Source organism: Nothoprocta perdicaria, unplaced genomic scaffold (genome assembly GCF_003342845.1).
Source record: "Nothoprocta perdicaria isolate Ctin4 unplaced genomic scaffold, notPer1 scaffold_71, whole genome shotgun sequence".
In the NCBI taxonomy this organism is placed as follows: domain Eukaryota; kingdom Metazoa; phylum Chordata; class Aves; order Tinamiformes; family Tinamidae; genus Nothoprocta; species Nothoprocta perdicaria.
In genome coordinates this window covers 1,309,564-1,321,791 of record NW_020455988.1, presented here as the reverse complement: position 1 = coordinate 1,321,791, position 12,228 = coordinate 1,309,564, and the positions used below count along the sequence as shown (strand labels likewise).

Here is a 12,228-nt window from a genome sequence, read left to right as displayed (position 1 = left end):
AGAGGCCCTGCGCGCACATCAAAGGTTTCCAAGCGCTCTCCGGACGGAAGGCTGAAGCGCCCACGTGGCGTCGGCCCCCACACGCCCAGCGCACGGGGCCGTGTCCGCAGCCGTGAGCAGCGCGGGCCAGAGGAGCCCCAGGCCTTGCACGGGGGAGCCCCGGGCCTGGCTCAGGGGAGCCCTGGGCCTGGCTCAGGGGAGCCCCGGGCCTGGCTCAGGGGAGCCCCGGGCCTGGCTCAGGGGAGCCCTGGGCCTGGCTCAGGCGAGCCCTGGGCCTGACTCAGGCGAGTCCCGGGCCTGGCTCAGGGGAGCCCTGGGCCTGGCTCAGGCGAGCCCTGGGCCTGGCTCAGGAGAGCCCTGGGCCTGGCTCAGGAGAGCCCTGGGCCTGGCTCAGGCGAGCCCCGGGCCTGGCTCAGGAGAGCCCCGGGCCTGGCTCAGGAGAGCCCTGGGCCTGGCTCAGGCGAGCCCCGGGCCTGGCTCAGGCGAGCCCCGGGCCTTGCAGAGCTCTGCTCACAGAGAGCGGCCCCCCAAGGGGCCCCTTTCAGGCACCACTGGGCCCTGGCACTTGGGCACCGAAGGCCGTGGGTCCTGCCACACCGCTGCCAACGTCGTAAAGATAAACCTGCTCCTTACCGAAGGAAAACAGGGGTCTAGTGCGACCGGAGTTTTGACCATATATGTTTGCCTAAGAACGCGCTGCTTCCAGGGGGTGCAGGCTGACCCCTCGGTGCAGAAAAACGTGTGAAGATTGAGAGCTTTGAACAGCACATTTAGACATTCTTTATGGTGCTAGGACGAGATAACTTCTGTAACGAAAAGCAAAATGGTTCTTTGAGAAAAGCAGCTGCTGTTTTAGAAAGCCGCGTGGCGGTAAGGGGAGGGCAGAGGAGCCTGTTTGCAGGGCTGCAGGGCAAGCAGAGATTCCKGTCGCCCGGGGCAGCCAGCTGCGGGAGCGGGAGGTTCTGAAGAATCCGAATATGAGCRCGAGCAAACGCGGGGACAGCAGCGGCGCCGGCCCGCGGGCTGCTGAGCACGCGGCAGCGCGAGGCAGACAACCGCAGCGCGTTTAATGTCTGCACGGGCGAGGGAGCTATGGGAGAAAGCAGAGRTTCGAGGAGAAACTGGGGGCGGGGGCAGCCCTGGCCCTGCGCCCTGCGCCCTTAGCTGTAGGAGGCAGCGGCCAAGCGGCCTCCGGACAACATGGCGGCGCCCTAGCCGCCGCTTCCAGGGGCGGGGCAAAGCGGGCGGGCGCCACCATTCCTTCCGGGTCGTGTGGCGCCGCTATTTCAACGTTGACGGAGGCGSTTTTCTTTCCTCTTCCGGGTCCGGCGGCGCCAGGTATGGCGGCGGTGTCCGCGGGCCGTTGGCGGCTGTTGCCTCCCATCCGCGTCCATCCGCTGCCCAGAGGGGCCGGCGGGGCGGCCGGGGGGCCGGGGGCCGCCGCGGGGCCGCCGCGGGGCGCGAGGGCGGCGGCGGCGCTGCCGGGACGGGGCCGCCTGCGCAGCGGGGCTGGCCGAGGCCTCTGCGGCCCAGGGTGCGGCGGCCGCCGAGCCCGCCGGCCCGAGGCCTGTGCTGCCGTCGGGGCCGCTCTCATAGAGTCCTTTTGTTTTTCCCCTGATCAGGTATAAAAAATGGTGCAACGTCTGACCTACCGCCGTAGGTTGTCCTACAACACAGCTTCCAACAAGACCAGGCTGTAAGTTGTGCTCTGCTTTTAAGGGAGCTGCGTTTATTTAGGCGTCTGGTCTTCCTGCTAACTACATGTTTTCCTGATGTGTTCAGGTCCCGAACACCTGGGAACAGGATTGTTTACCTTTACACCAAGAAAGTTGGGAAGGCACCGAAGTCAGCATGTGGTGTGTGCCCAGGAAGGCTTCGCGGTGTAAGTCTTAGTTTTACTGGCATAAGATGTTGTTTGCTGAATGCTGGACTCAGCTCCTTGGTTCTTACTGAGTTCTGGTTGGAACATCACTTTTTCTTAGCTGTTTCTTGGGTCATCTGAACACTGTAAAGTTGAGCTTGTAAACCAGTGTTTTGAAGGCTTAAATAGTAAATATATTTTCTTAGTGATCATGATCCTTAGTGCTATTTTAACTGCAGCTTTTGGTAAATCAGATCATAAGTGTCTTAGGTTTTTAAACTCAGATATTGGTGTAGCAGGTAGCTTTCTATTAGAACTCCATATATATATTGAAAATAGGTGTAAGCCAAGTTTTATAATCAGTTTTAGATATGGTGAATTCTTTTTAAGATACTCTTTCTCCAGAGTATATTTCTGGTTTAGTGCCATTCCTCTTAATGATCAGCATACGAATAATATCTATCTTTGATTCCTCGGCACATTTGTTGTTAAAAACAGAATTTTAAAATGGTAGAATGACGGACTAAGAGAAATACTGARGATAGGTGTATAGGTGGAGCCTTGTCTGTATGTTGCTGTGTTTTTTAAACAAGTTTTTCAAGTGTGAAAGTGATTTTTCTTAATGTAAGTACTATTCAGGGCTGTCTTACGATTCTGTTTAACTTGTGCTTTCTGTAGGTTCGTGCTGTACGTCCTAAAGTTCTTATGAGACTTTCGAAAACGAAGAAACACGTTAGCAGAGCCTACGGTGGTTCTATGTGTGCTAAATGTGTCCGTGACAGGTAAGCTTCTAGAAAGCTGACTTCATTTTTGAGGTTACCTAGTATGAGTTGTTAATATCTTAGTATTTTCAAAACATACGTCATAATGTTAAAGCCTCTTTGATGTGTGGTAAAAAGAATGAACAAGGGGYAGATTGACAGTGATGTGTGCAGTCTGACCCTTTGGATTTGAGTTGGTAACTTCTTCTGGAGGCTCTTTGTAGAAGCGATGTTCTCTGTAATTTCTTACTATTTTACAGGTTGGATGAACATTTTGTTCACTTGTATAAGTTTGTTTCTTTTTTTTTCTSTTTTTAGTTCAGCCCCCTAGTAAAGAATTCTTCCTTTAATTGTATCATCCTCTGCAGAGATGACTGTAAAATCACTTGAGCTTTTAGCTTCTCTGTTGTGTTTTGTTATTCAAAATGTGGATGCATGTTAAGCCTCTCTGTGGCTGATCTTTATGATGGCCTTCACTTGGTCTCAGTGACCAGAATTTTTTTACCTAATAATCATGTATGTATTTTTTGATAAATCTTTGTTTGCATACGTGAATGAATCCTAAGTTAAATCACTGTAGTTGCTATTTTGGATGAGTTGTGTGACAGATCCTTACCAATACCTTMCATGTTAAATGCTGTGTTTTTTTAAACTTCTCAGGTACTTTGGGTTTGGTAGATCATTTTTAATAATTGAGTATTTCGGGGAGTGTCTTACTCTACCTAAAAGTGATGTAGTTTCTTTTTTTACTATAATTGATAGGTCATTCTTCTACATCATCTCAGGCATGTTTGTCTCATGCATATGGATTTGGCATTTCAGTTCTTTAAGATAGAGAGTATGTGGTATATTTTTACTTSTAAGTCATACTCCCTGAATCTGTTGATCTGTATTATCACATAGAACTATATACAGATGTGGCCCTATTTGGCCTCCAGAAATAACTATAGCTAAGYGTGATTTAACTCGCCAGTCTGCGGTGCGCTCATTTACAAAGAAGCTGCAAGTATGAGAGAGGAAGTGTTCTTGTTTTGATAACCAGACTGACTTAAATTTCCTGTAATTCTAAGGAAGAAAACTGATCACAAGTGATCACACTTTTTTTTAATTAGTTTAAGAACTGCTAAATGGGTTGACACTAAGAGGTTTTACTTCTTGCATTTGGAATTTGTGAAGGAGCTATTACTTTTCTCCAGTGTTTTACARTTCAGCATCCAGGTGTTACTCAAACTCTTTGTCACCTGTTTAAAAACCACTAATACTGAACCATGCGAGCACACTGGGATTTCTTATCAAACCTCTGCATTCTTATAGTGCCATGCTCCCTAACTTTTGATTTTTTTTTATGAACATTGAAAACATGCCTCTCTAATGTAATTCTGGAACAAATACCAAGTGTGCAATATTGGATGTTAGTGACAACAAAAATAATTAACTTTTGTCAACTTTTGTCTCATATTTTCACTTAGTTACACATGCTAAAACTGTGTTTGTGTTTTTCTTACCTTTTTCAGAATCAAACGAGCTTTTCTTATTGAAGAGCAGAAGATCGTTGTGAAAGTGTTGAAGGCACAAGCACAGAGCCAGAAGTCAAAGTGAATCTATTTGTATTTCCTGCCCAATAAATGAAAGTTCTGCTTTTCCTTTGTTCAGTCACTGCCCCTGCGTGTCAAAACTGGAAGGAGGTGATTCTCACAGGTCAAATACAAAAAAAGGCTTTGATTGAACAAAACTCGTGAGTCAGGGTACATTGTGCTGCCAACAAATAGGGGAAGTAAGCAGGTTCAAGAAGGTCCCATTAAATGGGACTTTTGGTTGTCCCATAATCCCATAGAGGGGAGTAGAATAACGTCCAGCTTGGTTTTTTTTTGTTTGTTTGTTTTTTTAAATACAGCTATATAAAATTGGAGAACTTGGCAAAGAAGAAAGTTAGCAGTCTGAAAAAGAAAAGCAAAGGGAGAMTATAATTAAAGACTGGAAGAGAGATGTCAGACAAGGAAGAGGAGAACTAGTACAAGTCTAAGGTCGTCTTATTTTTTATTTTTTTTCCAAATAGTATCTGCTGTTACTGTTATCTTAGTCTGGGGAGGGGGGGTGGAATTGTGTGGCTTTGTGGAGCAAGTCCTCTGTGCCCCAGACATAGTGTACTGCCTTGCCTGGGTCTCTTGGAGGAAGGCTGCAGCTGTGGTGCTCTGGCCCCATTAGGAATGTCCTGAGGGAGGGAGGCTCCGTGGATCAGCAGATAAAAAGAGCTGTAGGTGCYTGGGAGCCTGGGTGGTACAGACCTCACAGAATTGGGCTTGATGGCATTTAGAGCAGCAGGTAAGACCTCAGGTATCTGAACCTGAAGAAAGTTCTCCTGGATATGTTGCTTGCCCACTCAAGGTAATATAATGTGCAATTGTAAAAGATGTGGAAATGGGCTGTTTTTCCTTTCCTTGCCTCGTGGTAATATTTAAAGAGTTTTAAACCTGTGTCTAATGCTAGACGGGGGTGCTCTGACACACAGAACAGTTTTTGCATGCCTGGTGTGTGAAGTAGCTATCCCCTTCCATGTTGGTATGACATGAAGTACATGTAATTTAAATACTTAAYTTTTAATCAGAATGGTGAGTTATTAATTTTTGTTAGTAGTAACACTGCTTATAAATGTGGTTTTGTTAGTAGTAATGCTGTTTAAATGCCAACATTGGGGCTAGAGAAGATGCCCTTGGAAGAGCCCTARGGTTACTTGTGAAGTCTTTTCAGGCTGAACTTCCATAGGGTATGTCCAAAAGGATTTCTTTCATGCTAGTGGTGCATGCCGGCAGTTCGCAGCGTGCCCAGTTCCAGCGCCTGTCAGTGCCCTGACAGCAAAGGATGAGATCCCAGCACAGCCGGTGAAGAATTCCAGTGTCTGTGAGCTCTTGCTTTGGGGCAACTGCCTGCAAACCCACAGCGTTGCTGAGCTTGATGGGAAACCTCTCAGCTCCCGGTTGCAGAGGAAGTACCTTAACGAAGCAAGGTAGAACGATCCCCCCACAGCACCCTGAGTGTTTGTTTGCAGTTTTTCAAGCCATCAAAATAATTGCTAGTGTTCTCAAAATGGAAGGCATTGCAAATACATCGTCTGAAATATTCTCAGTTGAGGTTATGCTGAAACTTGTTCCAGAGGCTGAAGCTAATTAAAGTAGGTTGTTTTTAAGACTAATGTTATTACCCTGACATTTTTAGGTGCTGTTACTATAGTTAGTTTACAAGGTTAAAATTGTATTACTTGTTGTGCTAGTAGAGACTTCAGTGTTCTGGCATCTGGAAAAATAAGTGGAAAGTGGGCCAAGTGTTTTGAGCTACCCCRGAGGTGCTCTGAAGTAGGCGTTTGGTATTCCTGATTTACATGAAAAACTACTGGATTAGTTTTCTTTAGTGCTTTCTGAAAGGAAAGATGTTAAGAAGATACTCCTGGACTGACTGTAAAAGAGAAACCTCAAACATTTATTGGTAAGYCATACTGGAGCTGGGAGTTTTCTTGTGAGCAGGAGGGTCAAGGCTGAACGTGGCAATGGCTGATAGCAGCGATGCTTGGTTGGACCACAAGGCAGTTTTTTGGTTGCAGTGTGTGCGTGCGCGCGCGCGTGGGGGGGCGGTTCTGCGGGTGCGTCGCTGCTGGCCGCGGGGCCCGGCAGGCAGCGGGGCGCGGCTGCGCCACGTCACGGCCCGCCCCGCCCGCTGGGCCCTGGCAGGTGCGCGCTGCCCGCGCGCCGCCTTCCAGAACATTCTGCGGGGGGGGGGGGGGGGTTAAAGGGGGCTGCGGCCGCCGCTTCCCGCCTGCGGCTTCTCGCTTCGCCCCCTCGCCCGCCACAGCGCGGGGGCTCCGGCCGCCTCTCTCTGTCACCATCTGCAAGGACCCGCCGTCYCCTCCTACCCACTCCTCCCCTCCGCCCTTAGTTTCCGTTTCCGTMTTCGTGGACGGTGGCTGTGGAGGAGCCGAGTGGGGCGGGCCGCGCGGCCGTGCCGACCGTTGGTGTCCGTTGGTGTCCGTTGGAGCGGGGGGAGGGGGCGCGCGGCCGCGGTGACCGTTGGAGCTGCGGGCGCGTGCTGTGCCGCCGCCATGGAGACGCTGTACCGGCTGCCGTTCGCCGTGCTCGAGTGCCCCAACATCAAGCTGAAGCGGCCGGGCTGGGTGCACATGCCCTCGGCCATGACCGTCTACGCGCTGGTGGTCGTCTCCTACTTCCTCATCACCGGAGGTGCCCACCGGGGYGGGAGGGCTGTGCTGAAAGGCACTTTAGGGCTGGGGGTTAGGCTGAGAGGGAGCCTTCCATGTCGCCTGTGGGAAGTAGAAAGCTGCTCTTTTCTAGCTTCACCTTAGCCAGGAAAGAACCAAGAGAGCTCAAATTGCCCTCCCCTGTGTTAAAGCAGATCCTACTCTTTGTTTTTTGATTCTAAGATAATTCATTTTTATTTATATTTTTATTTTTATAGGGATTATCTACGATGTGATCGTGGAACCTCCCAGTGTTGGGTCTATGACAGACGAACATGGGCATCAGAGGCCAGTGGCCTTCTTGGCCTACAGGTAGGAGCCAGGTACTTCCCCAGCCAGCCAGATACTGCAGGACATAAATGCACATGAACCTGGCTGTGCAACCAAGCTGCATCAGCTTCTTGTGAACTCTGGGGGTTGTAGGATTTGGTGTGTAGCTGACCTTGATCTGCAAATGAAAACAAGGCAATAAAAACTTTAATAAAGCTTTGCAATTAATAAAAATAAGAAAAAAAAAAAGCCAAAAAACAGTTCTTCCAAAGTTGCTCAAAGGAAACACATAGGTAAGAAACATCTTTTCAACTTTAGTTTTCCAAGTTCTTGGAGTCTTTAAATGGATGCAGAAATATTTGGTAATACTTCATAGCAGTATAATCCTTGTGAAGAAGCTTTTTGTTATATGCTTTTAAATCCTGATTTACACTTTTTAACTTTAATTTTTAACAAATAATATTTTTGATAATTACAAGAAAAAATGTTTCTGCTGGTGAAATTTTATATATCTTGCATGCAAATTTTATCTCAATCTAAAAGTGTTTTGAGTTACTGCAATATATATAAATTGCTGCAAGGAATGAAAGCACTTTAGTAAAAATCAAGAGAAATAATATAATAGAAGTGCTTACGTTTACATAGAAACAACGATTATCTTCATTTCTGTATTGTTCCCTATGATTGCTACACCCACGCTGTCTTTGCAAAATGGTGGCATTGCTGCTTTAGAAAGTAGAAAGAGATTCAGTGATTGTGGGACTTAGGGAGCTCAGTCAAAGTGCAGGCTCTTGCTGCATATCTACCTCAGTTTTGTCAGCGTTGGCTTTATAAGAAGGAAACACATCAGTATGGGCTGGTAGAGAGGCAGAGCTCTTGTAGGCTGGGTCCCCACAACCTGTGTAGACTCACTGAGCCAAAAACAAAACTGATACTGCAGACCGGACCACTTCTGCAGTGTGTGGAACTAGCAGATGTGCTTCATGTACTGATGTGTTTTGAGTGCTGTGCAGCTTTTCAGTGATACTGAAATTTAGATACTGCTGTGTCTATATTAGGGCCAAAATAGGCTTGAAAAGCTCAGTGGTCTGGAGATCACAGTTCTGTTCTTTGAGTAATCAGGGAAATCTGGCACTGCTTTTAGAAAAAGATACTCCAGAAATTATTGAAATGATGCTGTGTTAGTTCTTCCCTAACTCTTAAAAACTAGCATTTGAGTATCATCCCCTTGATATACATGGTCCTGCAATAAAACTCATGAGGAGAATTAGTACATTTGTTTGGTCAACTTGCATTTTTGGAGATAAATTAACCATAATTACACAAAGGCGGCTTAAATACCTATTTTCTTGTTAGGGGCCGTTATCACAGTTAAATGTTCTACATATTTGCATAGCTAAAGCAGGCTGAGTAAGTTTGAGTAGATAGGTTTCCAAAAGCTAAGTTCCTTCTTGAAAATTAATGCCTTTCTGACTTCTCACTTTTTTTTTTTCGTAGAGTAAATGGGCAATATATTATGGAAGGACTCGCATCCAGTTTCCTGTTCACAATGGGGGGCCTAGGATTCATAATTCTTGATCGATCAAATGCACCAAATATCCCTAAGCTAAACAGATTTCTCTTGCTTTTCATTGGATTTGTAAGCGTCCTTTTGAGCTTCTTTATGGCCAGAGTCTTCATGAGGATGAAATTACCGTAAGTGGCTTAGTACTGTTTTTGCATTTCTTCTGTCCAGTGGCATATGTGTGCATATGCTAAACTTAAGAGTAACAAAGTAAAATGATAAATGTTAAATATTTGCTACTTGGCTGTATGTTGCTTTTCTTTAATGCTTTTTTGGGGGGGACAGTCCACCTTGAATGACAGTAGGACTCTGCTGTGGTAAAGAAAGGGGAAGAGGAAAAAGCATATATTAGTGAACTTGGTGAGACAGTTGAGTTGTTTATGCTGATAACTGTGTGTGGAATCACAACTGGAAGAACTGAAGAGGGGAATAATGGATATTCAGAGATAACTTAGGCTGTCCTAAGTTAAAGATGATGCATTTTTTTCTTCAAAACTGAACATAACATTGAAGTGTGTACTATATATAATGTTTTAATACACATATACTCAGAGATCAAAAAGTAGAAAAAATCTGGAACTTCCAGACTGTATTTCTGTTTATTTTTCAGTCTATTTCACTTGGAATAGCTGAAAACAGCTGTTTTGAAGTACTGACAGTTAATTTCCAGAGTAGGTCTGGGAGATGTTAGCTTATCAATGACAGTTGTTCTTCCTTTCCTAAATATTTGTTTCATGGTGTACAAGTGATGGGTTCCTTGGCATCAGATAGCATAAGAGAAGCCTGCTTTTTATTTTCTTGTTTCATCAGGCTGTCATGTCACTTAAATGGTTTTGACTTTTTTTTCGCCTCCACCCAAAACCTCCTTTAAAAGGAGAAGTCAGATGTAATTAAAGCGAATCTCTGCAGTGTACTGACTCACATTAAGGAAACAATTTCATATTTAAAAGTACTTTCTGTGCTAGGTAGCTTTGTGCAACTCCTCCATTAACAAAATGGCTACAGTTTCTTTGGAATTCATTGCTACCTGTTGTGCATCTTTTATGCAAAGGCAGACTGTTGGTTCATTTCCCTTGTTTAACATGACTGTCTCAGATTTAAAGACCAAAAATTTAACATCAAAACTAATAGAAGTAGCTGATTTGTGTAATCAGATGAAAAAAAAATGTATGTCCTATTTTTAAAAAYCTAGAGTCATCCTTAATACAGATTGGAGGTAGACGAGATCTATGTTCTGGAATGATTTTGGTTTTACATTTTATACAGGAAGTGATACAGATAAAACAGATTTATAATAATAAAAGAGACCTGGATTACGATAATAGTTATTCTGCAGAGTAATTGTGAGAGAATTGCTTGAGAGAAATTGAAATYGAAAATGAGTCCAGTTTATCAGGTTTGTCAAGTTATTAAGATATATTGGTTATCTTAAATGTGGTAGTTTGTATAAAGAATACAAATACAGATCCTTTCATAAAGTGTAATTTGACTATCAAAAATTCTGGACAATAAYAAAAGTTGGACTGAGGATGAAGTTCATTTTCAATAGCCAATGAAAACAAAKGGAATGGGTAGTTGAGATGGTAGGTTAGTACATTGGATGACATTTATTTCCTGTTCCTTCTAACTAGCTTTGGTCTGAAATTTTTATTGGCAATCTGAGATGTTTGTTTAAATAATGTAATTCACTTGTTTTTGAGGTGTGCTATTTTTGAGGTGTACTGTCTGTACCTTCTAACTTTCTCTCTCTCTCCCTCTCTCTCATTTTTTTCTAACTTTTATTCCGTAGGGGCTACTTGATGGGTTAATACTTCTTGTGGTGTATGAAAGCCCAAGCAGAATTTGCTCCACTTGAAGTGTTTAAGAAGCAGCAGCAATTGACAAATTCCATAGTTCACTGTCAACGGAAAAAAGGACCTGCTTCAGACATCYGGGAAAAGGCTGCTGTCTCTGCAAACAAACTTTCATTACCAATGGCTGATTTGGGTTTAAAATGGCATTTTATTGTTCCTGTTCTAGAGCTTCTGGAAAGAGAAAGTTATCCAAATAGTTCTTGTTTAACCCTGCTTCATTATGAAACAGTGAATCCAGCTTTAGCTCTGCCCTGAAATCAGTATTAGCCATTGGTTTGATTTTTTTTTTTATTGCAGGTTCTGTCCCCTATTCCCTGTGTGGTAAGACTTGAATTGGGGAAGAAATACATGAAACTTGTCTTTCCAGGTTATAATTTAGGAAAAAAAGAAAAAACCAAATCCACCAATCTTTGGATGCTTTGCAGTTAAAACACAGTGTGTCTGAAATTATTTCAAAGGCGTCTTTTGCCTTAATCGCTCTGTATGAGCCAACTGAGATATGCACTGGGAAAGAGAAAAACTGTATGAACGTGCATTTCTTTTTTTTGAAATGGTGTACGAAAGGAAACAAATAAAACTTATTTTCTACAAAGTTATTTGGATTCTATTCTATTTCTGAAACATTCTTTTTTCTTGAGTAAGCACATCTTATATACATCTTATATTACATCCAGGCTTGAGATGCTGTTACCTGCCATCATAATTTTTGCTTCATCTTTCACTACTGAGTAGTAATTTCTTTGTGAAGTACCAAGGACAAGACATCTCTCAAATCTCTTTTTTTTTCTTCTTTCTCCTGCCTCCCTCCTGTGAGCTTGTACTGTATCCAAATGATACACTGTTATCAGTTGCCAAGGTGAATTCATTTAGTTCTGGAATTGTTGTTTTTGTGTGTGAGAGACTGGGTTTCAACTTCATTTTAAAAGTCTGAGGCAATATTACCACTATGTTTCGTCAATAAAATTATGTATTGAATTCTGKGGGAATGAAAGATTCCTTTAGAACTCCATAAATATCTTTTGCAAGCTGTATGTGTTCGAAGTGCTGTTCTCATTTATATAGTAATTGTCATTGAGAAACCTATTTACTGATCTTTGCCTTTTTTTTTGCATCACTGTGAAATGTCTAAGTATTGCTGTCCATATTCCTCATTAGATCTCAGAGCTAGCTGTTAATTGTCTGCCCTCAGTGTATCTTCATTACTTTGTTCTTACATGTTGTATGACTTCTGGATTTGTTCATCTTGCATGCTTGTCTTTAGGAAGGTTGGATGTAACATAAGCAGTTTTACAAGGTTAATAACTACTGTTTGCAGTTTTTCCCAAGTGATATCCCGTGGTTGCTCAGGCTTTGGTGAATCACATTTTTGCTTTCAGGGAGAGTATTTGTATTGTTCAAATAAGTAATCTGATCAAAATAAGTCAGCTTTTTAATGCATGAGAAGGAAGTCAAATCAGAAACTCATGTCACTAAATGTCATTGTTCTATTGAGACCACTGCAACTTCAGTGTGAATGACAATGCAACTGACTTTCAGTTTTTCTTGGGGCTTTTAATCATCTAGTGAGTACTTGTGGTATATGAAATATATTTTATTGCATTTGAAAGCTGGTAACCTATTTTGGAACAAAGCAAGCTGATTTGTAATTGCAATGTATCAGATAGTTTTGGGGA

General features: G+C 43.7%; 2 protein-coding genes across 2 annotated transcripts; both read left to right on the top strand.

Moving 5' to 3' along the window:
- The first annotated feature begins 1,305 nt into the window (after positions 1 to 1,305).
- Positions 1,306 to 4,267, top strand: RPL34 (ribosomal protein L34). The gene is made up of 5 exons (XM_026050896.1): positions 1,306 to 1,338; positions 1,623 to 1,696; positions 1,783 to 1,882; positions 2,540 to 2,643; positions 4,137 to 4,267. The coding sequence occupies exons 2-5, from the start codon at positions 1,632 to 1,634 to the stop codon at positions 4,219 to 4,221; spliced, it is 354 nt and encodes a 117-aa protein (XP_025906681.1). The 5' UTR covers positions 1,306 to 1,338; positions 1,623 to 1,631; the 3' UTR covers positions 4,222 to 4,267.
- Positions 4,268 to 6,666: 2,399 nt separating this feature from the next.
- On the top strand, positions 6,667 to 11,708 carry OSTC (oligosaccharyltransferase complex non-catalytic subunit). The gene is made up of 4 exons (XM_026050884.1): positions 6,667 to 6,851; positions 7,087 to 7,180; positions 8,636 to 8,833; positions 10,492 to 11,708. Exons 1-4 carry the CDS (start codon positions 6,713 to 6,715, stop codon positions 10,508 to 10,510), a joined length of 450 nt encoding a protein of 149 aa, XP_025906669.1. The 5' UTR covers positions 6,667 to 6,712; the 3' UTR covers positions 10,511 to 11,708.
- The last annotated feature ends 520 nt before the right edge of the window (positions 11,709 to 12,228 follow it).